The sequence below is a fragment of the Neolamprologus brichardi genome, chromosome 7, assembly GCF_056152115.1.
Source record: "Neolamprologus brichardi isolate AB-2024 chromosome 7, ASM5615211v1, whole genome shotgun sequence".
NCBI lineage: Eukaryota > Metazoa > Chordata > Actinopteri > Cichliformes > Cichlidae > Neolamprologus > Neolamprologus brichardi.
Window position 1 is genome coordinate 10,765,838 of NC_142110.1, and position 26,628 is coordinate 10,792,465.

A 26,628-nucleotide genomic window follows, 5' to 3' on the forward strand; every position below is an offset into this window, starting at 1 on the left:
TAAATGCTTATTGTTGCAGTTTGTGAAGCATATCTTTGTAAATTATTTGTTTTCTGTTGCAAGATTGATCTAGTTGCATTTTATTGAACATATTTTGAAATATTAGACATTTATTTCCTAAACATAGTTGGAAAGAAGACTAAAGTCATAAAAAAGTACAGTCGAGCCCGCTCTGTAGCCATGGTGAGCAACCATCAGCTGATCAACTGTAAACTCTGCACTGCACAATAACATCTGCCTGCTACCTCTGACCCTTTTTTACCTGTACCGTGGACACATTCGTGTGGGGGATAACAAAGACAAAGTCAAACCAGAAGATGAAGACTTACTCTAGTTCTCAAAGTAAAAAAGCACAAAAGGATGTCTGTGTTATTTGTCATTAATAATTAGCAGTAGCAGTAGGAAACCTACTCTTCACTTTTCCCTAAATCACATCACTGTTTGACAGCAAGGGGAATGGCATCACAATATCCACCCACCAGATACATACAGACACCCACACGCACACATCTTTGGTTTGTGGAAATTGTCTATGGGAGTCGTGTCCATAGCAACAGTCCATTCAACAGAGACTACAGCTAAGTTATTAAAAGCTAATCATCCAGAGACAGATACTCTGTGGGTATTGTGTGTGGATCTGTGTGTGTATGTGTGTTTATAGAGCATACTGTGCTGTGTGTTATTGGAAAGAAAAATGTGTTTACGAGCCACACCGGAGGCAGTAGCCTATACATGTCTGAACTGGTGTCCCCTCAGGTCAAATTTATGTATACATTAAACGGCACTTGTTTTTTTTGGGGGTTTTTTGTTTATTTTTGTTTTTTAATTCTTTCCTGTTTAGAGTTTGATACTGTGCTATACAAAAACAGGTTTGGATGCAGAACAATAGAACAGCAGAGAGAAAGAGACAGACACGCAAAAAGGAGAATGTGTGGCCTATAAGAGATTTTATGTTACAACTGATGGGTACATTAGCCCAAAAAATCCCCAAATTTCTTGTTTCTCCAGCAGTTTTCTACTTCCTCCTGCTCTCTCTTTTTCTTCCTTAACATTGCTTGGTAAAAGACAAATGTACTAACTATTCTCTTCTGGGTCAGGGACGGGGAGGGCAAAAGAATGAGTTAGGGATGGGGAGGGCAAAAGAATGAGTTAGGGAACTGGAAAGCAAGCAAGTAACAGACAAAGACACAAAGGGAGAGCGAGAGATGGAATAGATGCGAAAAATCAACAGTCCCATGTGAGACTGATAAAAATAAACTCTTTTACCCTACATTCTGTCCATCTTTCTCAACTGGAGGGCACGTAGAGTGTTATCTAAGTGCTTCCTAAGAAAAATACACTTCTTAATAATAACCCACACATGGCAGCATAACGGTTCAGTAGCTTCACTGATGTTCCTTACTCGCACGACTTGTTGTATTGTTGCACACTGTCAAATCCCAACATATCATATACACTCTCCAGGTGTATACAGTTACTGATTCACCTATGCCCAAGGGTAAAAAAAACAAAGCTTCAGTCAAGAAATTTGCTCAGTGTCAAGCAGAAATGAAGGCAGACACCTAGTCTTGCTTTATTGTTGTTGGCTGAAAGAAAAATGGTTTTGAACTTTTTCTTTTTTTGGCAATGAAGTTATTTATCAAACTTGACAAGAGTGATTTCTTCAGAGCTGAACAAAATCAAATGTTGTAATATGTTGTTTTTGTAGTTAGAACTTTGCAAAATTAAATTTAAACATTGTTTTTAAACATGAAAACAAATGCAATTCTGTAGAATGTAGCGTATTGTAGAAAAAAGAACATAATTTTAGTTCGATCCCATATTTTCAAATCCGACCTGGGTCACTTTCGTATGTGGTACTGAATCCGATACATATCTGATGTTTTAGAAAGCGACTGCTGTTTGAATGGTCAGGTCGCATTAAATCTGTCTTTTACGTCACTGTCACAACACAGACGCCAATTATCAGCGCCGGAGAAGCACCCGAGAAGACATCGCGAACGCTTCCTGGCCTTCCAGTGAAATTGTTAGAAAGACAACGTCGGAGAAACGTGAACATTTTATTTGTACTGTATAATCTGAAGATTCTGACAGAAATCTGCAACTATCCTTTGAAGCACCTTTCCTCTCTAAAACAGCAATAATGATCATTATTAGGCCATGTAAATAACAAAATAACTTTATAACTTAAAGCAAAATTGGGAAACGTAAAGTCCGAAACAAGTCTTTATATTAAGGGTCATCAGTCAAACAATACTGTTTGGTCTTGGTCTAAACAGTGCTAGTTGTGTGTGACGTCTTCTTTTGCGCATGCGGGTCGCTTTGAGGGTTCACACTAGAGCGCATTTGCTGTCGCATTTTATTTGTAGTGTGAACAAGCAGACAAAAAAATCAGATTTGATCAAAAAATCGGAATTGAGCATTAAGACCTGCAGTGTGAACGTAGCCTAAATTACCTGCCCAACATGTCTTGAAGTTCTCCGGAGGCCTGAGAATGAACTAATCATTTGATTCAGGTGTGTTGACACAGGGTGAAATCTAAAACCTGCAGGACACCGGCACTTGAGGCCTGGAGTTGCTTACCCCTGGTCTAGCTGATAAATGATTTAGTTTTGGAACTGCATCCAGAAGTATTGATTAAACAGAATTAGCAGCCACTAAACTGATTCTGTGACTCCCTTCATATCACTGGAATACTAAAACCCAATCTCTTAGTCCATTTTGGTTTCTGAGACTTTCAACACATGCCCAGTAAACTGAACGAGGTCCCTTTGGCTTGTCTTGGTCACCCAATTTGAGTTTTCTGCATGTTTTCTGTATATACAATTTAGAAATAAAAGGACCCCAAATTAGTAAAACATCAGCAACTTCAGACCCTCCATGTTCATACTGATAATTCCACACCCTTTTAAGATGGTAGTTACTTTGTAGCTCTATATCTCACTATACACACATGTAAGTCAGTAGACACAGGAAATTTTGCAAGCAGACATCTTCCAAGTGAATATTTCAGATATAGATTAAGTTAACTGAAACAGCTATTGTTTTGAAAGCACTTGGAGAAACGAATTTAAAAAAAATTTTAATGAACACTGCAGAATAAATCATCCAAATCCAGTTAGAACAGAATACTGAGAACATTCAACTGCATGTATGGGATACCTTCCATGGCCATTCAAGGCCAGTCAGAGTTTATGTTGTACACACCCCAAGAAACCCAACTCCACTCCGAAGATTCTTAACATGCTCATGGATTAAAGGCCTTTAGGAGAACTTCTCCATTCTCCAACTCTGATTAAAAGTCACACCACAGTGAAAACAAGAAAAACACCATTTGAAAAAAAAACAGATGAAGTATGAATGCTGAAGAGATATTTTGTGGTTAGTGAAACTAAATGGTTTCTAGTGTAGCATCATTTTTCAGTTCTTTGCTCCTTTTCTTTCTTGCTATCCAAAGCAGGACTTTGTTGTGCTCCTCTGAATGCATTTGCCTGTACGTGTGGCTGCAGATATGTGTATGTGCTTTTGTGCAAGCCGTTGGCTCAGCTAAAGAAAGGGGTGGACAGGTCGGGGGGGAAAAAAGAGTACTTTTGGCAGAACACCCACATTCTATAAAACTCAAGTACCTTCTTTTTTTCTTTCCCTGGACAGTAAACAACATGTGCTCTGCTGCTTGTGACCCATAAACTTGAGAGCCATATGTTTAATCCCTAAAGGGCCCATTTACCCAGAGGGTGTGAATCGATCTTACATCAATTCATGCCAAAGTATAACATATGTAAAACATTCATGGTGCTTTATGGTGTTGCCGGCACTGTAGGTCCATGGCCTTCTACTCCTACTTCTTCATCATCAACTAGTCACTTAGTTGTTGATACAGTTGGACCTCAGCTCATGTTTAGGTAGCCATGGGGTACCACTGTTATCTTTCCCCTGCTCCATTGCCCTTGTGCCCCTGAACCCTTGCTTTTAAAGATCTGTTGGAAGTTTCAGCAATGTGTATGTGTGTGTGTCTGTGTGTGTTGGGGTGGGGGTGGGTGGTAGGAATTGGTAGGTGTGTCTCAGAGTAATTAACTTTGTCCACTGGGGGGTTCATACTGTGGTGGGCCAAGCTGCTGTATAGCTACACCATTCCAAGATAAAACTTTCATTCTACATTCAAATGAATGAAGTCTGCAAGAAATCCCAAAACATGTGCCAATGTGAAACCTGCATAATCAGATGCATCTAATTTGACCATAAACAGATTCACCCCTTGTTCCCGGAGACCTGTAGGGGTCAGGTTTTCTTCAACTCACAGAGCAGTATCTCACTGATCTGACACTGCTTCCTCAGGACTGGACAACTTCTCAGACTGTTTAGGCAGGTATTGCTCTTTAATCACCACAGTGAACAACCTGATTTCCTCCACGAGTAAATGTACTTCACCTACACACGGGTAATACATAATTTATATTATGGCATACATTATTCATAATTCAATAATCCCATGTCACTTGCCTAATGGGACCTACAGTGGATAATGTTTAAATTTTTTCTGCAGTATTACAGGAGCAATGTTTCAACCACAGTGCAAGCATGAAAATTATACCTGCTCACTCTCCTATTATTAAGCCCATGCTAAGCACTAAATACAAAAGATAAAGCACTGACTCCTCATATGGGAGAGGTGCAAAATCCAAATTAGTACTAATAGAAATAATAATTATAGAGGTGACTGCAAAAAACAAGCTTGCCAGACTGCTACCTGAGGATCTAACTTGAAATAGAGATATCACCACATGGGCGTGTTACACCAGTCTGACAGCATGCGGTTTTAAATGACTGATACCCTCACAGGTATCATTTGCTATCTACAGATGGTCATGCATTTATGTGCGCAAGTGAGTGAGCATCGTTGCATGTGTGTGCATGTGTGAGTGTTTATGTATGTGCATACTTGTGTGTATAATTATGGATCCCCCAGTGCTGAGCGAGAAACATTTCTCTTTGGGAGAGCCATCTGCTGAAACAGACCTGCACCATTCATCCTTAGTATAATTGCCATGCAGGAGAGAATTGAGTGGGAAAATGACATTTAGGAAAAAAAGGAAGCAAGAGAAGGATAGATGAAGCTAGATGAATCAGTTGATCAAAACAAGGACAGAGAGGCAGAAAGAGAGAATGCATTCTCTAATAACCAGTTCATTTATGCATGTGCATTAGACTTGAGGACTTTTACTAACAAGCTGGCAAAGTTACCTTACCTAATTTTATCAAACTGTTTTCTTCGCTGGATTTATATTATATAATATTTTTTATACTCATTCCTATTTGTTAGTCTCAGCTGATTACTGAGTCAAGACAGAAATATTTTTAATGGTGCAAAGGCTTTCCATGACAACACCAGAGTTTCCTGGCTACAGGTAAATTAAACATAATTGGATATAAAAAACTCCAAATAGTATGAATGCAGGTCTGTAAAAAGACTGAAACCGTATAAAACTAATATGCACAACCCTCTTAAAGGCCAGAGCCTAAATCTGATAAGTCATAAAGTTTACAACCTTGTAAAGAATTTACACTTAATTGTACTTGTTGTTTAATTTATATATATAGCATTTTTAGAAGTAATCATAACTAAAGCCTTATACAGACATCTAGGGACTCACAGTTACTGAAACTTTCTATAGACACTTTTTCAGTCACTTGACCAGCACACTATACGTGCTGAAATGATTTGAACCTGCGTGAGAAGGAGGTAAGAGTCTAAGACATAAGAGCTACCTCAAAATATTTAAGGGCAAATCACTTAAAATAATAACATTTGAAGACAATAAAAACTCACAAACGCACCTTTATAGGAGAGTTTTAGCCGGGGAACGTTGTTCTTGGTCTGCTGGGCTCCGCTGCCCCCCGTATTGAGCAAAGCCACCCCACACAGCAGCATAATGCTGCCCCAGAAAAAGCCCATGATCCTGGGGCTATAGGGGCCAGAGAGTCCTTTAAATAGCAAACTCCAGTGCCGAAAGTCTCAGATCTGGTTTAAGTTCTGGTAAGAAGAAGAAAAAAATTGTTTTCCAATAATTGTGAAAAAATGCTGACGGGTCAGTCCAGGCTGGTTCACGGCAGGTCTCGTTCACTGCCAGATCCAAAACCCTTTCCTATTCCAGGGGTCAAAAGACAAAATTAGAGTCCAGCTCAGAACCTGCAAAGCAGAGTTGGGGGTTATGGGTCAGTGTTACTGCAAGTGAGCTTCCCACACCAATAAGTCAATGCTAAAGTTAACCAAAGTAGGCACACACTAAATGCTAGGAAGAGCAAGCAGGTATGACTGCCATACTTTTCTGCCCTGGTACCTGACCAGTATGTAACCCAGTGAAAACAGCCATCTGCATTATCTACCTCTACAGCTACCTTTAGCTAAAAAAAAGAAAAACAGTTCCACTTTGTTTCAACTGTTGCCGGATAATCATAATCTTTAGTGGCTTTCTCTTTTCCTGTCCACTGTGATCCTGTCTGCCACTCTACCTAAGACTCCTCTAAACTAGTTCAGCCCCACTCAGCGCAGCTCTGCCCTGTCCCCACAGCACAAGGCACACAGTGCAACTGAGAACAGCTGAGGCAGACAGCGCAGAGTGAGCGAGAGACAGCGAGAGAGGGAGTGAGAGAGAGAGAGAGAAGGAGAGAGATTGAGAAATAAGGGGAGTGTGGTGTAGGCGGGAGAAAGTGAAGAAAGCATGAGAGAAATGAAAACTGTGAGTTGGATAGTAGAGAAAAGGTTAGGGCAAGCCAAGAGGTTATGAAGAGTGAGAAAATAGCAAAACACAGCTGATTATTACAGTGCAGTGTTTTGAGCAAACTGCTTTGTGAGAATTTTTTGAAATGATTTTTTATGCTTTGTTCATTTTTAACTGCTGTATTTTTATACAGATAAGACTTTTAGATTAGAATAATATGGCATCTTCAACACTTTACAAAAATAAGCCCTGGTTCAATACAGGTGAGCGCAAAACTGTTTGTAGATCTATTACCCTTTTGGTCAAACATGGCGTTATTTATGCCCAAACTTACATTTCAGGTAATCCCTACCTCTTTTTATTTTACTTATATTGTCTTTTGCAAAAAGTCTGTACTTATATTTTTACAGTTATCACTCATGGATGTATGAATAAGTTGGGTTTTTTTGTTTGTTTCTTTTGTATAAATCAACCAAACCCTCTTGCATTGTTCTTGCTATCTTTTTCTGAGAATCTACAACATGTTAAAAAGCATTCGTTCATTTTACATACTTATATCCTCTTTACTTTGTGACTTATATCACAGAAGAAAACCACCTACATCATTTAACTGGATCATTTGTAATATGTAACATCATCAGCTTCAATTGAATCAAATGATTCAGTCTGATGATGAAGATCTGATTAGTGATGAAGATGTGATTGCAGTGTTTCCGTGTTTAGATAAAAACAATATCTATGAACAAACAGATACAGATACCTCGTATCACGTCAGTCTGATTGGTGATGTCACAACTCAGGTTTTACAAATAAAGAAGAGAAACCAAGAATCCAAATAAACATCAAGCTAAACTTTTTGACTTTCTTATAGAATAAAAAATGGAAAAAATACAAACCTTTGAAAAACCTATTGGTCCTAGGATGGAATCCAGGGATTTTACCGAGGTGGTAATAACCTTTGACACTATGAGCAAACATAGCGTCGCGGTCTTGGTGAAAAGCTGTTTATGTCCCCCAGAAACAATGCCTAATGTACATAAACACACTTTTCAAAAGAAAAATTTAAGGGCCAAATTAGCCATCTAAAATAGTTACTTCATTTATTGGTCACTCCATCAGAGACTGAAGGGGAGTTCCCTGTCTTTTCTTTCAAACCATCCCAAATGAGATGTCACTCTCAGTCTAAACAGCAGGCCCTCAGTGAGCTGATTCCTTCTCGTGGTGAATGATAATGACTTTGGTGGCAATAGTGTGGTTAAGACCTTTAACAGGCTGTATCCATCTGGATAAAGAGCCATCAGACAGTGGGAGGAGAGCTGAACTAATCCTGTAGTGAAGGGATGGGCCTCACGGTTATGCTAATGTAAGCTGTTCTCCAGTGAGAACACTAGAATCTATGGGGAACAAGTGTCACGCCAAAGCCTGTGCTTTGCAAACAGACTGGATTAGAAGCTGGAAGAGGCAGATTCTCTCTCTCTCTCTCTCTCTCTCTCTTTTCTACTGGGATTGGCAGTGTTGGTGTAGTAGTTTAATATTCCAAGGATCATGCAACCCAATCTGCCATAACTAAGACCAGAAAGAGCGATGGTTGGGGGTGAAATAGGAAGGAATGGCCCTCTTAGGAATTTTACTCCAACTTTAGGGGGCCATACTTCTCGCATGTTGATAAGATGAAGATTTTAGTGCATTTGATGGTTAATTCTTAAAAGAGTAACAGTAACTTTCTCATACAGTGTGCGTCATCAGCAGTGCTTTTTTTTAAAGCTCAAAGTTACTGAATATTTTTAAAATTCAGATGAATTCTCCCCAAAAATGGTCACGAAGACTTGAGAATTCCATGTTAAAGCTTCATCTTCCTCATCTTTTTCAATTCTCATACTTTCCACACATGTTCCCAAACATTAGCCCGTACCCTTGTCATTTCTTTATCTGTGTTGAAATGTTATTGAGCTTTATAGACTTGTTAAAAATCTAGCTATGATTGAAAAGTGCACTGAATAACACGGGTCCAATAAAAAGAGAGACTCGTCCTTGATAGGTTTATACACCCCAAAGGAGTTGTGTGCTTCAAGGAGAATGAGCCTGTTCTGAAGCACCACTTGTATTCAGTAAGACAGACGCTTTAGAGTACCCTGACCATCAGTTCATCAACTCATACGTGTGGGCACAGCAGGGGAGGGGGGACTTCTTTAACTTGTGGAGGGGCACTGGTATGTTTAGAATTGGGGCTGATGAGGGCTGTGAAGTGGGGACAGCAGTTGAAGAGATCTGTCAATACCCCTTTGAAAGCTGGACCCCCCCCAATCAGAATTCACTTCACCCTCTTCAAATAATGGACTTCCCTTCTCACCACACACCCCCGCCTACGCAGTACACCCCTAATCGTCACAAATTTCCACTTACAAAATGCTTTCCTCTTCGGCCTCTCTAGGCATGAACTCCCCCAGTCTCCCCAAGTGGACAAGAATATACATTAAGCATGAATGGACTCAGGAAAGAAGGGATGGGAAGAGTTTTTGATGGGTGTATAGGTGCAGTAGGGTGGAAGACATGAAAGCAAACCCACAAAAATCTCTTTCAATCACTTCCTTCATTCCTGTCTATTCATCGTTTCAGACCTCCACCCACTCTTCGAACCTGAGAGTGCATGATCCTAAAAGAAAGGATTTGGCTCAGCAAAATAAACCACAAGTAAAAGGCAACCACATCTGCCTCCCACCTATCCTTTAACAACCCTTTAACAACAACAGCCTGCACCCCTAGATCCATGCATCCAGCTTTATTCGAGACTCCCTTCACACCAGATGCAAGTAAGCAATATAAATGGGCAGCCTGCAAGGCATACATGAGATCCAGAATAAAGGAAGAAATCTTTTTAAAAGTATTTTTGCCAGTTAAAGTATTGATTTAGAAAAGGATTCCTTTGCCATTTGTTTTTCACATCTTTAAATTTTAACATAAGAAAATTAAAATGTATTTAATGACTGTCTTCTCGTGTTCCAAATGAAATGAGACAATGCAGTGATGCCGTTTACTCCACTGACATAGATATTGGGTTGCTGCCTTTTTCATGCATGATGTATTGAAACTGCGGTTATTGCAGACATAATACACACATACACAAACATGCAATGATGGAAGCCAGCTGTGTGGAGCTGCAGGTCTTGGTATGAAAGAAAAAGCTGATCCCAGTGCTCTGGAAGCTACTGGAATCAGTTCAGGTCCTCCCCAAAATTACCCGAGGGGCATCTTGGAGACAAGAAAAACACATACAGATCGAACCTCGGCTGAACACTAGTAGTATTATTTAAAACACAAGTTTTGACAGAGTACAATTGTACTTCAGTATATTTGTCACCACAAAAAGTTTTAAACATTTTCTTCTCTTTGACTCTTCCATGTAAGCAGACTCATGAGAGCATGGCATAAATAGACAGCGTACGCAATACACTATTTATGATGGAATAAACCACATGCTGTTGGTGACTGACTCTTTCTTAATAAAATATGGATGAAAAAATAAAGCAACAAAAACTCTGAGCTGGTGCTACTGTATGAATAAGTGACTGAAACGGTTTTGTCTTCATCCCTGTGATGACCACACCCTTTTTGTGGTGGCAGAGGCTCTACTATGTCACTTGTAGGGGATAAACAGCATTTGTGAGTGCAGCAATATTAAAAAAAAAAGATTTATGCATTTAAAAACTTGACAACAAATAACAAGAATTTAATCTCTAATTCATCTGAAACATTCAACATTCAGAAAAATATGACGAAAACACTAGAATGAAAACTTAAAATGTCTGTTTGGTTGTTTTTTAGTTAACAACAACATGAATTTATCATCATCCATCAATATTTCAGCCTTTAGGCCTACCTGCATGTCCACAGGGACAAAAACAAACAAACAAAAAAACCCACAGTCTTTTTCTAAATCACATGCACATACCCACCAATAATACACACATGGACTGGGGGCAGGGGCAGATCCAGAAAACTGGTTGCAGCTTTCAGATTGCACACCTAAAAGATAAAGTCACATTATTAAATTCTATTCATACAAAACTTCTGAAAGAAAGACAACGCTCTGTGAAAGAGAACTTTGAAATATACATTTCCACAATTAAATATGTTGCAATCAAAAAGACAGTGGTTGTATTTACGCTCAGAAGCAGTGCTTCCTGGATTCAGATAGTTTTTATTTGAGGAGATTTTTCGTTCATGTGTCTTGATTGGGTTGTTCGTCAAAAGCTGATGAAACTTACTGTTATTATTTGAGCTTCTTTAACCTCCACTTTGACTGCTGGGTCAAATTGACCCAAACAGTATCTGTGTAATATAAACATGCAGAGGGGGTTGCACATATGTGAAAGGAACTGCTTTTATTTTATTTATATAGCACCTTTCAAGACAGAATCACAAAGTGCTGCACATAAGATTACAAGTCATAAAAAGATTTAAAAAGAGAAAATAAAACAGGCATAAAATTAACCAAAAGCAGTTTTAAAAAGGTAAGTTTTGAGTTGTTTTTTAAAAACAGCTACTGAGTCCACAGTTCTTAATGCTTGGGGGAGAGAGTTCCACAGTGTCGGGGCCACAGTGGCAAAAGCTGTCACCCTTAGTCCTCCACTTAGTATTTTTTATAGCAAGTAAGCCCTGATCAGATGACCTCAAAGACCTGCTAGGGACATAGGGCTGTAGCAGATCAAAGATGTAGGCTGGTGCCAGTCCGTGCACAGCTCTAATTACCCTTATTAAGCCAACCAGAAGAAGTTTGATACTGAAAAAATACTTTGAAATATTTTTTTTTAGATTTTTAACATTTAAAATGGGTCAATTTGACCCGCATCATAACAGGAGGCTTAGTCTTGATTTTTTTAGTCAGCGGGTCAGTTTGACCCACACTGTAAAAAAAAAAACTGTAGATTTTACGGTAAAACGCTGGCAGCTGTGGTTGCCAGAAATCTACCGTAAAATTACGGGTGAAACATTTTCTTCTTTAACGGTAAGAAGGTATTGTTATTGTTGATTTTACGGTTAAAAATAGTGCTAGGGTCAATATTTTACTGTAGAAGAAAATGTTTTAACTTGAAGAAAAAATAATATTTTTCCCTAGAATTAACATGAAAATAACATATAAAATAAAGTTTGTGCCAGAAAACACAACATTTTTTCCCTGTAAAATTAACTATCAAAAAATAATAAAATACAATTTTATTCTGTAACCGTTTTTAGACTAGAGTGCTTTTAAGTGTTCTACTCTGTAAGCTTAATACACAAAACCATGATTTTATTCAAATTACTAAATGTAACACAAAAATGTCCACCTTAAATTTCCAAAAAAGTATTTTATTTAACATCTTTTATGTTTTGAACATCAAACATTTACATTTTTACTCAACAAATCACAAATAGTTACTAGTTATCTCCATGACAGTAACAGTGAGAAATCACAGAATATTTACAAGTTCTGTTCAAACTGTGCAAAACCAGTGCTGTAAGTTGAGCACACATTATACTTCACATTACCTTTAGCAGACAATTCAGACACCTTTAAGTGTTTTGGTGCTGTTCTCACTACATAAATGTCAGTACACATAGAATCTTGACTTTTCAAATTATCCAAATACAAATATAGAGAATTAAACATTTTTTCTATAATTGAAAGAAAATCTGAATTGAAGAAATTACAGGAACAAGTTTACACCCACATATTTTGCACACAGAACTGAGCAGTAAAGCTGAAAATGTACATCTTAAAACTGCATCAGGTAACAAACAAAAACTTTACACTTGTTTTGAGAAGTTCAACTGCAAATTTTTGGATAACTACAAAATGCCAGCAATGTACATGCAGCATACTTTTACACTATTGGAATAGAAATATCTTTAAAACTGGGAAAATTAAAATCCAAGAAACAAAATCGCAGGTTTACCACATTTTTATCAGATACATTTTTCAGATATAAAACAGTGAATCAAAAGTAGAGCATGTACTTTTACAAATTGTGTCTAGTAAAACTTCACATTGTTAAAAACTTCCCCACTCACAATCAGAAATGTAATAATTGTTTCAAAAACAGAACATCTGTAGAGTATGTAACATAGTATACCTTTATCACTTCGTCTCAAACAAGAGGGGTAGGACTAGATCCACTCATGGTCAGCAATGTCTGAGATGAGAGTGAGGACTCTGGAATTGACTGAAAACACTTTTTTCTTCTTGGATTCAACCTTGGTGCCTCTCTCAGGATTTATGGAAAAGAAACACCTTCATGAAAAAAGGGCAAGAGAGATTGAGGAAATTAACAACCTGAGGTGTGACATCAAATGGCCAAGTTTGAAAAGCACAAAAATAAATCCATAATAAAATAAATTTTACCGTTGAAGGAACTCCAGTGTTGATCGTAGTTCTACAGGGTAGTGTATGTTAAAGCACTAGTAACTGCCAAACATTAGGCAGATAGCAGAGGTGAAGGTTGTGATGCGGTCGTTGACAATCTTCTTGTCAATGCTCAACATGAATGTTTCAGCAGCGAAGCAGGAGGAACCTGAGAATTAAAACAACAACAACAATTTAAAAACTTTAATAACAAGAGCTTTAATGTCAGTCATATATACAAATACAGAGATACTTGTTACATGGATCATAGGATGAGTTATGTTACTAGTTGAACTTATATGGTTGTGTTATCCAGTGTATTAGTGTGGAAGCAACAGAACATGAAACTAAACAAGCCAAGAGTACAAAAACGTGGCAGTTACAACAGAAAAAAAAAAGTTGAATTTTGCTCTTTCGGCTTACCGCAAACAATGATGAAGGTTCTTAGTGGGAGAACCAGCTTCAGGCAATGTGGGTTTTCCAGAAAAAATTTGTTTGACACAAACACGTTACCATCACAACAGTCCCTGAGAACATCTGGTCTTGACATTATTAGGATCCACTGATATGAGACCTTGCCAAAAACTTGATTCCAGCATACCCTTCAAAATATTTAGCAGAGGAATATAATAGGCAAATCTCTCCATCCTGTTCTCGTCCCTGCCCAAAAACACTTTTCTGGGTTCAACATACTTGAACACATCTTTAAAGCACTGAACTCTTGAATAAGCAGTTCTCAGGGGCCCCGTGTGACAAGCTGAGAACAAGTCAGATTGTTTTACTGTGTCACAGATTTTTATAATGTCTTCATCTGAAACTGACATATCTTTTAGAAGTGACCTTAGTCTATTCAATGTATACATCTGTCCCAATTCATGTATATTTTGTATTTCTTCAACAATGGTTTGAATGGTAGATGCTGGCAGAAGATGCTGTACCTGTAGTTTAATGTAAAACATACATACATTTCTGAGATACAGGTCACTGAAATTAGACCCATCCATACCAGGGTATTCTATATCTGATACACTGGCACCTTCCTGTATGGTGGCACTTGTAGATGGACTCTCTGACTGAGTATCTTTGTTTAAACCACAAATCACATTTTCCAAACGTTTGTGTTTTCTAGACATATGGGAGGTAAGATTTTACAGAGAACACACTGAACCGATTCTCCACATATGCTGCAAAAATACATAGTCGATATGACACAGCTGCGAGGCTAGCTAACTTAAAGCTTCAGCCGGATGTCAAACAAGGCGGGAAAATCCAGGCCGCATTTAGACAAAGCATTCAAATATTGCTATACTAATTAGACAGTTTCCATTAATACACCCGTCTCCAAAACACGTCTCAAAACGCGCACTGCTGGTTTTGCAAGGCTCTTTTCAGCCTAATGTAGCTAACGCTAATGCTAGAAACGAGCTAAAGCTAACGTAAATTTATCATTTGCGCCTTCACTGCCTGCAACACAATGCTGTCGATAAATAAACCAAGTTGGATTATTTTCTTACCGTAGTAACTGAAGACGAGCTGTGGCAGACGTTAAATTAAAAAAATGAGAAACAAGTCCACGAAAATGAAGATAGCCTGCTGTCATAGTCCAAAGCAAAACGTGTGTGGAGCTGTACAGACATTATCTGTGGTGGAGCCTGATGCAGTGCGCTGATTGGCCCATTTGAAATCAGGCGCCTTGATGTGAAACGGCGCTCTAAACGTCAGGGGAAAATGCCTAGTTTTGGGAGGAGGTGCTTTTAAAATCTTTTTTCTTCATATGATAATTAACTATGAATAAATAGAACAGACAACAGATTATTATTTTAACACTTTTGGGATTATATGAATTTACTCAATAATATAGTATGTCTATCATTAGCTGTAGGTCTCTCAAGTTGTTGTTAGCTTTTACATTTTAAACTCATGGTTTATTGAGTTCAACAGAATATAGATTTAACAGCTACATCCCATATTCTTTACAAAAACTACATCCAAAAATTGCCCTAATACATTTCTAGTATAAAGATCTTGGGACATATGTACCTGTTATATTACAATTTGAGGAAGAATATGCTGTATTAAATGTGCTATGAATCAAGAATGGATTTAATGTAAAGTGCTTTGGGCTTCTTGAAAACCGCTATCTAATCCATTATTATTATTATTATTATGTGAAATTAATGCAAAAATCACAAAGTCATATTACAGCATGTATCCATTACCAGCACAACCATGCTTACAATCAGCAATTAAAACCTGTATTTTTTTCAATAACTAAATGTAAAAAAAATTGTGTTTGCCTGTTCTAAACTTTATTGGAATCTTCCGTTAAAAAAACTATGCAAGAGTGATTTACAGCAGGTTTATGTATTTTTTTCAGAGAAAAAATGTACATATTACGGTTTTTCCACATTTCTTTATTTACGGCAATTTCACATCAAATCAACAGTTTTAACCTGTTTTATAGTTAACAGGTTTTTCCTGTCGTATTTTTACTGTCTTTCACTGTTAAATATACGGATCTTTTTTACAGTGCAGAACAGAAGAGAAGTCACATGTTATCTATATCACTACATAAAAATAAAAAAATTAAAATTATTTAAAACAATTTTCTTTAAATAATCAATGCCATGTAAAACTATTGTGTTTTATATGTAGGTCTTTCCAACTTTAAAACTTTAAAAAAGTTTTAAAATGCATTTTTTATGAAAAACAAGTGAATTATCCTCATTGAACCATGATCTGTGAGAGGTAAAGAGCACCATTACACCAAATATTAATTGAAATAGTAATGGAGTTAATAGTGAGATATAAACAATGTTTATTCCGATTTTTTGGTTTCTGACACTTTCGGATAAGTAAACATGAGGAGGGTTAAAATATGCAGCAGAAGTCATTAACATATATTTGTGCCTAAAATCTTCTTATCATGATCTTTTGAGTGCACTATTACATTAAACATGCATAATGTAGTCACACAGAGAGCAGACAGTGATAAATGAATAGCAGCATGGTGTGTGATATTTGTGAGCAGGATTTTCGTGACTTCTTCACAAATAGCCTAGACGCATTTTAATGTAATGTGTTACTTTTTGATGACCCTGCTTTCAGGAGGTTAGAGTACAAGGGTTAGCACACTGCAGACTTATAGTTTTTGTTTTGTTTTGTTCATTTGATTATGTTTTTTTTGTTTTTTTGCTTGCTTTTCTTTAATATTTCAGCGTAAACACATTTTGAGGCATCAGCTTAAGTCAATTAATAGAAAATATTCTAATTTTTCTCATATGTGAGATGTTTAACGCTATAGCAATTCCAAGGTCCTTGGCAAGGCTGTGCAGCACCTCATGTCAAACAAGTTTCATTTTCTTGACAGTATTTATTACTCTTGGTCTTCCTTTTCTGTGATCTGTTATCATTGTGAATCAGCTTCATTTCTAAACTGTATTTCTCCCAGTGAAGCTTTTACAGCTGAGAGATAAAAAACAGACAAAACAGTGCAGCTTAAGTTATTCACCACTTCTGTTTTAGTTATCTATTAATGCATTAACTGGAGAATAATGTTAGTGTTATTGCTTAGGAAAAACATTATCATGCTCTATGATCCAGTAATACATTTTAAATATACTTAAATAAACTTGGGAACTGTAAACTGTTCTTCTACTGAGAATATCACTGATAATGATCAAAACTGATTCTGGTACACAAATACTGCCTTTCCTCTAATGAAAAATCCACTTTAAAACAACATATGTGTGACTTGAACACTCTTTATCACCAAAAAAACTACTGAGTGGAATGTCATGAATGACGAGGGAGAACAGGTCAAACCAAGAAGTCATTAAATTTCAGTTTGGATTCAGTCTCTCTATTGCAAAATAGAGAACTGTTCTTGGTGTAAGAGCTGTTTGTGTCCCCTACATGTGTGCCACAGAAAAAACAAAAAAAATCATACATTAGAAAGAAATATCCAAAAACGCAAGCTGAATTTAGGTTGCACAACGGCACAAAGGGTGAAATGAAAACACTAACCCACATCCCATTCTTGTTTCAAATTGATCTTTTAGGATTGGCACAATTTCTGATTGTTCTTAACCATTAGGCTACAATTTTAACACAGCTCTGGCCTGTTTCTATACAGCGCTAATGGTAATGTGGCCACATTAGCCGTGCATTATACTTATACGATAAATTCATGATGTTGTGTGAGCAGTAACCATCAACATAAATAGCAATCCACTGGATGTTCATTTTATTACATGCAGGACGAGCATGAAAACACTTGCAAAACATTTTGTGTGTGAGACATTTTTAGAGAAGCAGCTCTGTGCAGGTAATACTGGTGGGCTGAGAACCACCGGCATGGTAGCGTTTCTCATTCTAGGTGGTCAAATACTGCAAATACTGTAGGATGAAGTCTTGCAAAGATGTTTGCAAGGTGTCCTTTCGGTATAGTGCACTGACAAACAACCCATGTACGAGTCTATATTTGGAGGTTGTGAAAAAAGAAAGCGTAAATCCAAAACAAAGTCTACACTTTCTAGAAACATTATTACAGTATCTTGTGTTGTTTGAAATACTTTCCATAATTATTTCCTATCATTCATCACACTAATTATATATAAGGTTTGAAAGGTTGTGTTTTTGCAGATTTACTGTACCAAAAAAAAAAAAAAAACTCTTGAGCATAAAACACCCACATTTAAAAACCTGATGTGTCACATTCTTTTTCCTTCAGCAAATAAAGAAAGGAAGTAGGCTGGGAGAAAGAGCAGGAGAATGAGTTACAATGTCAGTGAATGTTTCTGTGCATTAGTATGGTGGAGACAGACAAGCTGATTCTCATCACTAGTGCGGTTTATTGACTTTACTCAGAAGGATAGTCATTTCAACATCACATGGCTCATGTCCTTGACACCGTTGCAAACTGAACTCCCATATGCACTTGAAGTTTTGCCTCTGGCACACTCCTGGTGTTTAACATACTGAACTTTATCTAGTTTATGGTATAGAAAGGGAAAATGAGGAAAGAGAAAAATAGCCATAAGGCCCCAAGTAATAGCCCCGCATGTAATGGTATACCTTCTGGAAGCAGACATAACAATAACCTCTTCCAAGCTAACATGTGACAAACCCAAACATTTTTCCACTCATTGTGGGTAGTACCAGTGGCAAAATGGTTAGTGAAACACATAAGAGCTACTGTTTCTCCTCCAACCTGCTGATACATTATTCTTAGCACATTTGCACAACTCTGCCAACTCACACAAAGTCTAGAAAAAATAATTAACAGTCAATATTCTCCAGTGGGTTTTATTCTCCATGAGGGAAAAACTCAGAAACTGTACTCTAGCTTCAACATGACAGCCAAATTCAGTCACCACTCAGTTACCATTATCATTGTGTGGTGAGGCTGAGACTTAGAGCTAAAGGTCAGATTTCATTAAAAGCCATTACTGAACAGGAGTATGCCTCTGCTAAATCTTTGGTGAAAAGGGAAGGGGGTCAACAACACATGTCACTCTGGGTTAAGTCTAACATCCATGTTTGTAGCTCCAGCAGTCTGAAGACAGAATCTCTCAACACTGAAGTCAAAACATTTGAAATATTTTAAAGTAAGCAGCAAACATTCTCCACTAATATGATCACTGCAAATCTGTCAAATAAATTATGCTCAAATAATAGACTGATGCTTATTGTCTGATGGAAAAATAACAACCCTTTTTTTTATTAAAAATGTACTGATTGTTAATGAGCGATTGGTTGTCAACATGTCATTTGTATGGATCCAAGTATCCAAGTACTTGTTACCAAGCAAACATTATATAGTTGCATTAACCTTGCTTTGTCTACATGTTGATGGTTTATGTAGTGCATTATACATTTTGATCAAAATGCCTTTGCAGTTGACCCCTCAATGTGCACATCAGCAGCATCATTTCTGAATTAGCTGACCTAGTCAACACTATCTCAGGGAGCAAGGCCCTTGATAGATCCATTTGGAGCATCTTCTTTAATGGAGCGCCTGGTATTATGCCGAGGTCAAACAAAATGGATCCGTGAACCTCCGTCCATCCACGCAGATTTATATTTTCAGTCAGAACCTTGACTCTGACATGAACTCAGTGTTTCTTGTTGGACGTAGAACCATTCAGCCCTTGAATACAATCAACCTTAAATCACTGAGGGTGACACAAGAAACAAGAAAGAAGAGAGAACAAAACATAGACACAAAAAAACCAAATAAAGAAATGAAATAAATACAACGCTGATCATTTGGTTTACTTGGTGTTAGAAGCTAAAATCAGCTTTATATTTGTCCAAAGAAAGAATAATCTGTCAAATCATCAGTTAGCACTGATTTCACCTGATTTGTGCAAAAAAAAGCATCCAATTACAAGCCTGGCTCAGTCAAGGACTCATTACTCTGAACATTGCCTACTACTCATACAATTATGAGTTGCTGTTTTGCCAGTGATGTAGAAAAGGCTTTTCCTCTAGCCCACACTGTCACTTTTTGCCACATCTTTCTGCCTCTGTCTTATCTCCCATTGCCTCAGACACCTTCTGGCATTTTATAACTCAGGTCAGAAGCTCAAAGCACCATTTTCAAACTAATTAGTCAAGAGGAAATTATGCCTCATTTTAACTTATGGCTGAATGACTGTCACCCTGCCCAGTCAGCCCAGGTAATGACTCTAAATGTGTCATGGCACAAGTCCTTTACCATTATTTATGCTTTATGATTAAAGGGAAAAGGATTCTTTGCCTAAAACAAATCCTGCATGTTTCTGTGCAAGACCTGCACCCACACTCTACATGCACTCTTTGTCCTAAATTTACCTTCATCCATTGATATTCTGTAGGACATACACCCTTCAACTTCTTCCAGCTGCAACAATATAATTTTAACTGGTTTCTCAACATCCTGCTTGTAAATAAGTTTTATGATGGGGCGAGCAATTAGAAAAAGGATTCCACTTTACGAATGCCTCCCCATAATCAGAGCCTTTCAGTTGTGTTATTATTTAACTGATGTAGATACTACACAAACTGTGTTTTTAACAGATCAAATTTCTGGTTAAAAAGGGGCTTTTTTTTTTTAAACGAATCCCCTGCAGACAAAAACAAGTCATTATGAATGGGTAGTGTGTTTAGTTTCACTTCTAAGTAGAAAGACAGCATTCCTGTAAGTTAATATAGTGCACTCACTGTCTAGCAAAAGCTTCTGCTCTTCATTACCTAAAGAGAACCTCTACAAAATGCAGGAAGGGAAGGGGGTATTATTGTATGACGCCCTTTGTTAAAGTATCAGTAACTACTGAGCTTGTCACAGTCAAGTGAGAAACAGTTTCTTGGAGGGAACAGGAAAAAAAAATCAATTTTTCAATCTTCGATTACAGCACTGATCACAAGCATTCTCTCTGTGCTGAAGCAAAATCAATGCTGGGAGAAGAGTACATTAGAGAAGAGGAGAGAGGAGAAAGTAAGATAAGCTTACAACATCCTCTTTTGCAAAAATATGCAAGGAAAGGGTCCAGCTGTCCAATTATGCTTCAACCCAGATACTCATGCCCAGGAAGGAACCCTTGGCCCTGCTTTCAGTACCCAGTGTATCACGCCACATTAGCCGGGCCCCAGTCTTTGCCAAGGCATCAAACACAACACAGCAACTACTCTCCAAGTCTAAAATCTCATTTAGCCACCCTTCCTTTCTCTAATCCCTTTATCTCATCCTCTTCCAAGCCTCATGTTGTTCTGCTTGGTTGCCTCATCATGGTTCCCATAGATGTATAGTTTTAAGTGGCCCATGGGTGAACAAAGATGAAGGCAACCACTGTTACAGTGAGCGAACACATTCTGGTAATAGTGCTGATTCCATACAAACACAAACAAAGACACCCAGCAAGCCATCCCAACATGCACAGTCACCCTAATTCTGCCTGTGCCCCTATGGCCCCTACATCCAGTGTATCTGCCTCACTGCCCATGATCACACAAGGTTGAAGCGCCCAGCCTAATGGCACAAAAGTGCATTTTTGTCCAACTGGCAAAAGTTGTATCAATGCAAGTTGTGTTCATTATTGTGGTAAAGTAAATAAATATGATACTGTGAGCATTGTAATGTGGTTTAAACGGTGGTTAATGAGCTTTTGTTTTCTTTGGATGGTCTGTACAGCATTCACTGTTTCAACATACCCTTCACCGGAAACAATACAGCCATCTTTATGTGCATGAACACTGCATAAAAGTTGGCAGTCTAGGATAAGTGAAATGCTTTCCTTTAATGCATCACAAGCTAATCCAGTGCCAATCATCCTACCACTGCTAATATTTTGCCTTGTTTGTTTAACATAATCAAATCGAGTGGGAAAAGGACACAGTGAACAAAGCATAATTGAGAACACAACATTAGCTTAATTGTTAACTTGTGCAATTAACCAAACACACATCAGTGAATTATCCTTGGCTCACCCTCTGTGAGCCATGTTGTTGCATAATATACTGTTTTGAGTTCGGACACAGGGGTAGATGAGAAAGTACAGCTGGGCTAAACAGGACATTATCCACAAATGAAAAAACAACAATGTTTTGAACAAGTCCTACACTTTTTTTTCTTCTATTCTCATTTTCCTTTTCTCTCTAAGGTGTTAGTGAAACTCTCTGAAATGACTGCTGTCACTCACACCTGCACAGACAGGATTACCCTAACCTTCTCCTTGAGTGTGCACTCCACGTGGAAGAAGGTGAGCAATATAAGAGGGAGGAGCGAAAATTAATGGCACGCTTAAGAAGGGTTCTCAAACCAAAGTGAAGCTCACCTCAGGACATCAGAGTCGTTAAAACAACGTGTCAATTTCCTTTCCTAAAAAAAGGACACTCCCTTAGGCCCCGTTTTCCACAACGACTGACAAAGGCATTGGCTAGGGAATCACATAGGGTCAAACATATTATAACTTAAAAGAGTCACATTAAGCTGAACTCAGCTGACACCATGTCTGCTGCTGAAAGAGAAATGAAATGCAGCGTTCTTTGGTTTAAAGAACATGCTTGCTTATCTATGGTAACAAGCAATTTTTTGGTGATTATTACATCGTCTTTGCAGGCAAATCCCACTGTACTGCCTCTTTTATACTAACCGAAACAATTTAACTATTGTTTAATTGTACTTATTTACATTTTTTTACTCAAAATGTTTTATCTGAATATTAATAATACACCTTATTCTCATTTGAACTGGTATTTTCTTATTGACTACGTTGCTCTACACAGCAGTTAGCAGGCTAGTAGACTAGCCTGCTAACTGCTAGCCATCATTTGTTCTAGAGACATCCTCGTCTTCTTCTTCCTCATCATCTTGGCTAGTGTCACTAATGTCATTGCTAATTACAAACAGCAAGTCAGACGCTGGTATTTCTGCAGTTCTGGAGAAGCCCGAAGATGCTGATCTGTCAAAGTACTGAGCTCAGCCAAAGAAACCAACTGCAAACTTCCTGCAAATGTCAATCTCCAAGATAAATGAGCTGGATGTCATTTTAATTTAGGAAGCATTCTGCAGTAAAAGCAGATAAGTCGGAGGCGATAGATAATATGTAAATGGGTGTAACCGACATGTCAATTTATCATGTCTTAATTAGTCTTACCTTCATTAACTTTATCTTAATAACACTCCACTAAAATTAATGACTTATTAAGCTAATAGGAAATCTGTGTGAGACTGAAACAGACTGCATTTTATAATTATTTGCCTTGAGGGAACTTTAGCAAGTGCTAAGTCATCACTTAAGTTAATGTAACAGGGCTGTGTCCTTCACTGTCACAGACTAACTTTTATTATAGATAAAGACAAGCACTCACGTTTTCCTTTGTTTGTTTGGTGAATGTGTGAGAGAGCATGCGCAGGCTTGTCTGCATGCACCAGTAAATGGGTGTAATGTGTGGTGGGGGTATAATGGGTAATATAAACATACCGAGATCCCTTGTTCTTCCACGCTGCGTGCATTTAGAGAAAAGGGTAATGCTGATACTTTGTCACAGTTTGCAAACAGAAGTGTCCGGTGGCGCAGAGAAGTTCGCCTAATGGGTCAGCAAGCATGAACTAGCAGATCGTCCATCTGTGTCAGCACCAGGAGGATTTTGGTTTGAGAGATGGTGTGTGGCTGACATGAAAAGAAGTGAGTGGTGTAACAGAAGATGGGGAGAGAATAAAAGATTTGAAGTAAAGAGTGTTACGAGCAAAACATGAAGCAAATAACAGTACAAATGAAAGGCAGGGTAGTGATGAGCGAGATGAGAAAGAAACTGATGGAGATTAAATAGGAATATACAAAAGGACCTCTGAGGAAAACAGTTTAGTAAATACAGCAACACACTACTAAATGTTTGTACTAAAAGCTGCTGTTAAAGAGAACTGCCATGTAGCCCACAGTTTAAGGTAAAGCCATTAGTCGGGAAGTGAGTTAAAGGAAATTTGAGCTGGTGTGGGATTGTTGTTTCTTTTTTCAGGATAACCTTGGAGATGTTTACAGGTCAGTACAACGTTACAGTGTATGTTAAAAGGTGGAACACATTTCAAAAACAGTTAAGATACAGTACTGTGCAAAAGTTTTAGGCAGGTGTGGAAAAACGTTGTAAACAAAGAGTGCTTTCAGAAATATAATTGATTGTTTATTGGCCCCAAATGTATTCTGCAGAAGGACAATGACCCCAAACATACAGCCAAAGTGATTAAGAACTATCTTCAGCGTAAAGAAGAACAAGAAGCACTGGAAGTGATGGTATGGCCCCATCAGAGCCCTGATCACAACATCAACGAGTGTTTCTGGGATTACATGAAGAGACAGAAGGATGCGAGGAAGCCTACGTCCCCATAAGATCTGTTGTTATTTCTACCATCCAAGTTCCTTCAAAAACTGTGTACAAGTGTACCTAGAGGAATTGATTTGGGTGGTCACACCAAATACTGATTTGATTTAGATTTCTCCTTTATTCACCCACTGCACTTTGTTGATTGATGAAAACAAATGAATAACACTTCAATTTTTGAAAGCAGTCTTTGTTAACAAACTTTTGCTCAGTACTGTATGCATTTCATCACTTGATCTGTTGTCTCTTTGTTCCTTTAGAATGACTTTCAGAAGCATTTTTATGATTGATCCCTATCAGTGGGATGTGATCAGTGATTGTTGAGTTGTGGACAGTATTTTTTAGCAAGATCATGGTTTGTCATTACACAGTCCTACAGTCCTTTCGATCATTTTTTCCTCCCTGACTTCCACATGATGCAGACTGTAGAACCATTACATCACAATTAATATGCCTGCTAGAGGGCTTTATCACTTGAAAGCACAGTTATCCCAATCTAACTGATGTTTGTACTTTAAAGCAGTGCACATTTAAGTGTATTCCGGACTGTAAATCAACAATCTAGTAAATCCCCTTTAAATTTATGTTGTCATTTATTTATTTATCATATGATCTAAAGCAATTTCATGTAGTAACATTTAATTGCCCTGTTATAATGTGCGCACAGTGACGAGGTTTAACAATTACTGCTGTTTAATAAACGATTGTGACTTACGTAGAAGGAAATCATTTTATCTTTTGAGCTTAATATGTAGATCATAGCAAAACCCCAAAGCATTTCTTGGCAATTTCCTTTGTTTACACTTTTCAGAAACAAACCCGGAGACAACTCACAGTGGGCCAATTTTTCAAGAGCCCCTTCATCGCTTGTTTAAAGTTGGAGTTAAACTGTGTGATTAAATATTATTTAGTCTCAGTGAAACTATTTCAATGAAAGAGTGCTTAACAAATCTATCAGACCACCATCCAATGGGAGGTTTATGGCACAGCTGTCCTAAATTAACGGTGCTGGTAATTACCCAAATCTTGTTTTATGTTTCTATCATGGTAAATCCACCAGTATGTGCAAGCCCTTTAAACGCAGTGAAATGCATATTGATTAATTTTTGACTTATATAAAACATCCAACAGCTGTTAACGATCAAACATTAATGCAGGTTGCACGGTCAGTTGTCATTTCATTTTTGTGGGTAAAAGCAAACACAGGGCTAACTAAGCCTTAGCTACTTGTATGATGAGTGACAGAAAACCAAAGAATTGACAATGCTTTTTGCAGTTCTGTCCGGTGTTAATGGAGTTGCTTTTTTAAACTTGAACTTTATAGTGATATTACTTTTGAACCATTTAAACCTGGTTGAGAAGTAGCAGATGCGTTAAATTCACCCCTTTTACCCTCACCTCCATGTGGTAACAGTCAGCTACACTTAATGAGAGGTACTCTGTTGTATTGTGCCCACAGAAACCAGTGCTGTGTGCATGGTTCTGACTTTGAAACAGCTGACCATGTGAGAGGAAAAATTTAGACCAAATGCCAGGAGACAATGGGTTTTCAGTTCATGCTGGCCCAAATAGAATGGAGAATCAGCACGTTGTGAATCCTAGAGAGTGCATTTAGAACTTTGCAGGCGCTGGGACATTAATATTGGTGTTTGCTTTATTTGATTTTGGTTTTTAATTGTTACTTTGTGTTACTGCGTGCAAATATACAAGTGGTCCTGCTGAAATAAGTGGTCCAAGTGTCCCTGTCTTAGTTTTCCTCTTTGCTCTTCTGAAGAAAGGCAGCTGTGAGCAATCTCTAGCTGTCTATAACACATGAGGCTCTGCTCTCTGCTTGTGTGTGTACATGCGTGTCTGTGTGTGTGTGTGAGTGTACGAAGCACATGGATTTTTTTGTGTTAGAGTATTTGGGCATGCTATTTGGACCAACTTGAGCCACTGTCAGCACTCTTAACAAGTCCCCAGCATGCAACATGACAGTAAATAAGCTTCCCTGCCTTTCAGCCACTCACTTAAAGGCATACTTGAACTTAGCTTTTAATTAGAGACTTAAAAGACCACTGTTAACACACACAAACATGGGGTATACTGCCCATAGGACTGGAACATTTACACAACATATAGTCTTTTGCAGTTTTAATTCCTTTAACAATCTGAAAAATACCCAATGGGGGATGGGTCATGGGAACGGACTTACAGATTTGGGTATGTGTCTGTGGAAGGGAGAGTTTAATGTACATGCTCAACAAAGTTTATAGTGTGCAGTAGAAAGATTACTAAAATAGCAAATACGTAATGCAAAGACACTGTACTTTTGGAAGGTTACTAAGTAAATAATCTCCACAAACAGCTGCATGTGATTATGGAGAATCTGCTCTGGTGTCCATTTGCAATTTACAGTACATGAAGAATACTTTGAATCCTTTTGACCAATCAAATTTGAGCAAGCTTTGGTTGCATACAGGTAAAGTGTTCATATATAATGCAAAATAGACAAGAATTGAGCTTCCATTGATCTTTTTTTAATTTATCTGCAAAAATAAGCAATGACCAGCTAAGTGAACACAATGTCTTGGCCCTCAGTACTGTGATAGTTTCCCTTTATAAACAACAGACTCCAGAACAATATGTTAATTATCAGAATGCAGAGACTTCGTAAAAGCCTCCGGT

General features: G+C 37.9%; 1 protein-coding gene across 5 annotated transcripts in view; it reads right to left on the bottom strand.

The window, feature by feature from the left end:
* Nucleotides 1-26,628, bottom strand: part of sema3ab (sema domain, immunoglobulin domain (Ig), short basic domain, secreted, (semaphorin) 3Ab) — a 61,005-nt gene that overhangs the window by 17,019 nt on the left and 17,358 nt on the right. The window contains exons 1-3 of one of the 5 annotated variants that reach the window (XM_087843077.1): nucleotides 14,616-15,011; nucleotides 10,673-10,742; nucleotides 5,836-6,031 (exon numbers count right to left, since the gene is read on the bottom strand). In XM_087843077.1, coding sequence (XP_087699203.1) covers nucleotides 5,836-5,953 — 118 coding nt within the window. In that variant the 5' untranslated portion in view covers nucleotides 5,954-6,031; nucleotides 10,673-10,742; nucleotides 14,616-15,011. Of the gene's footprint in view, nucleotides 1-5,835; nucleotides 7,834-10,672; nucleotides 11,441-14,615; nucleotides 15,012-26,628 lie in introns of those variants that run through there. The other 4 variants (XM_087843080.1, XM_006789430.3, XM_087843078.1 and 1 more) reach the window with 4 other exon arrangements.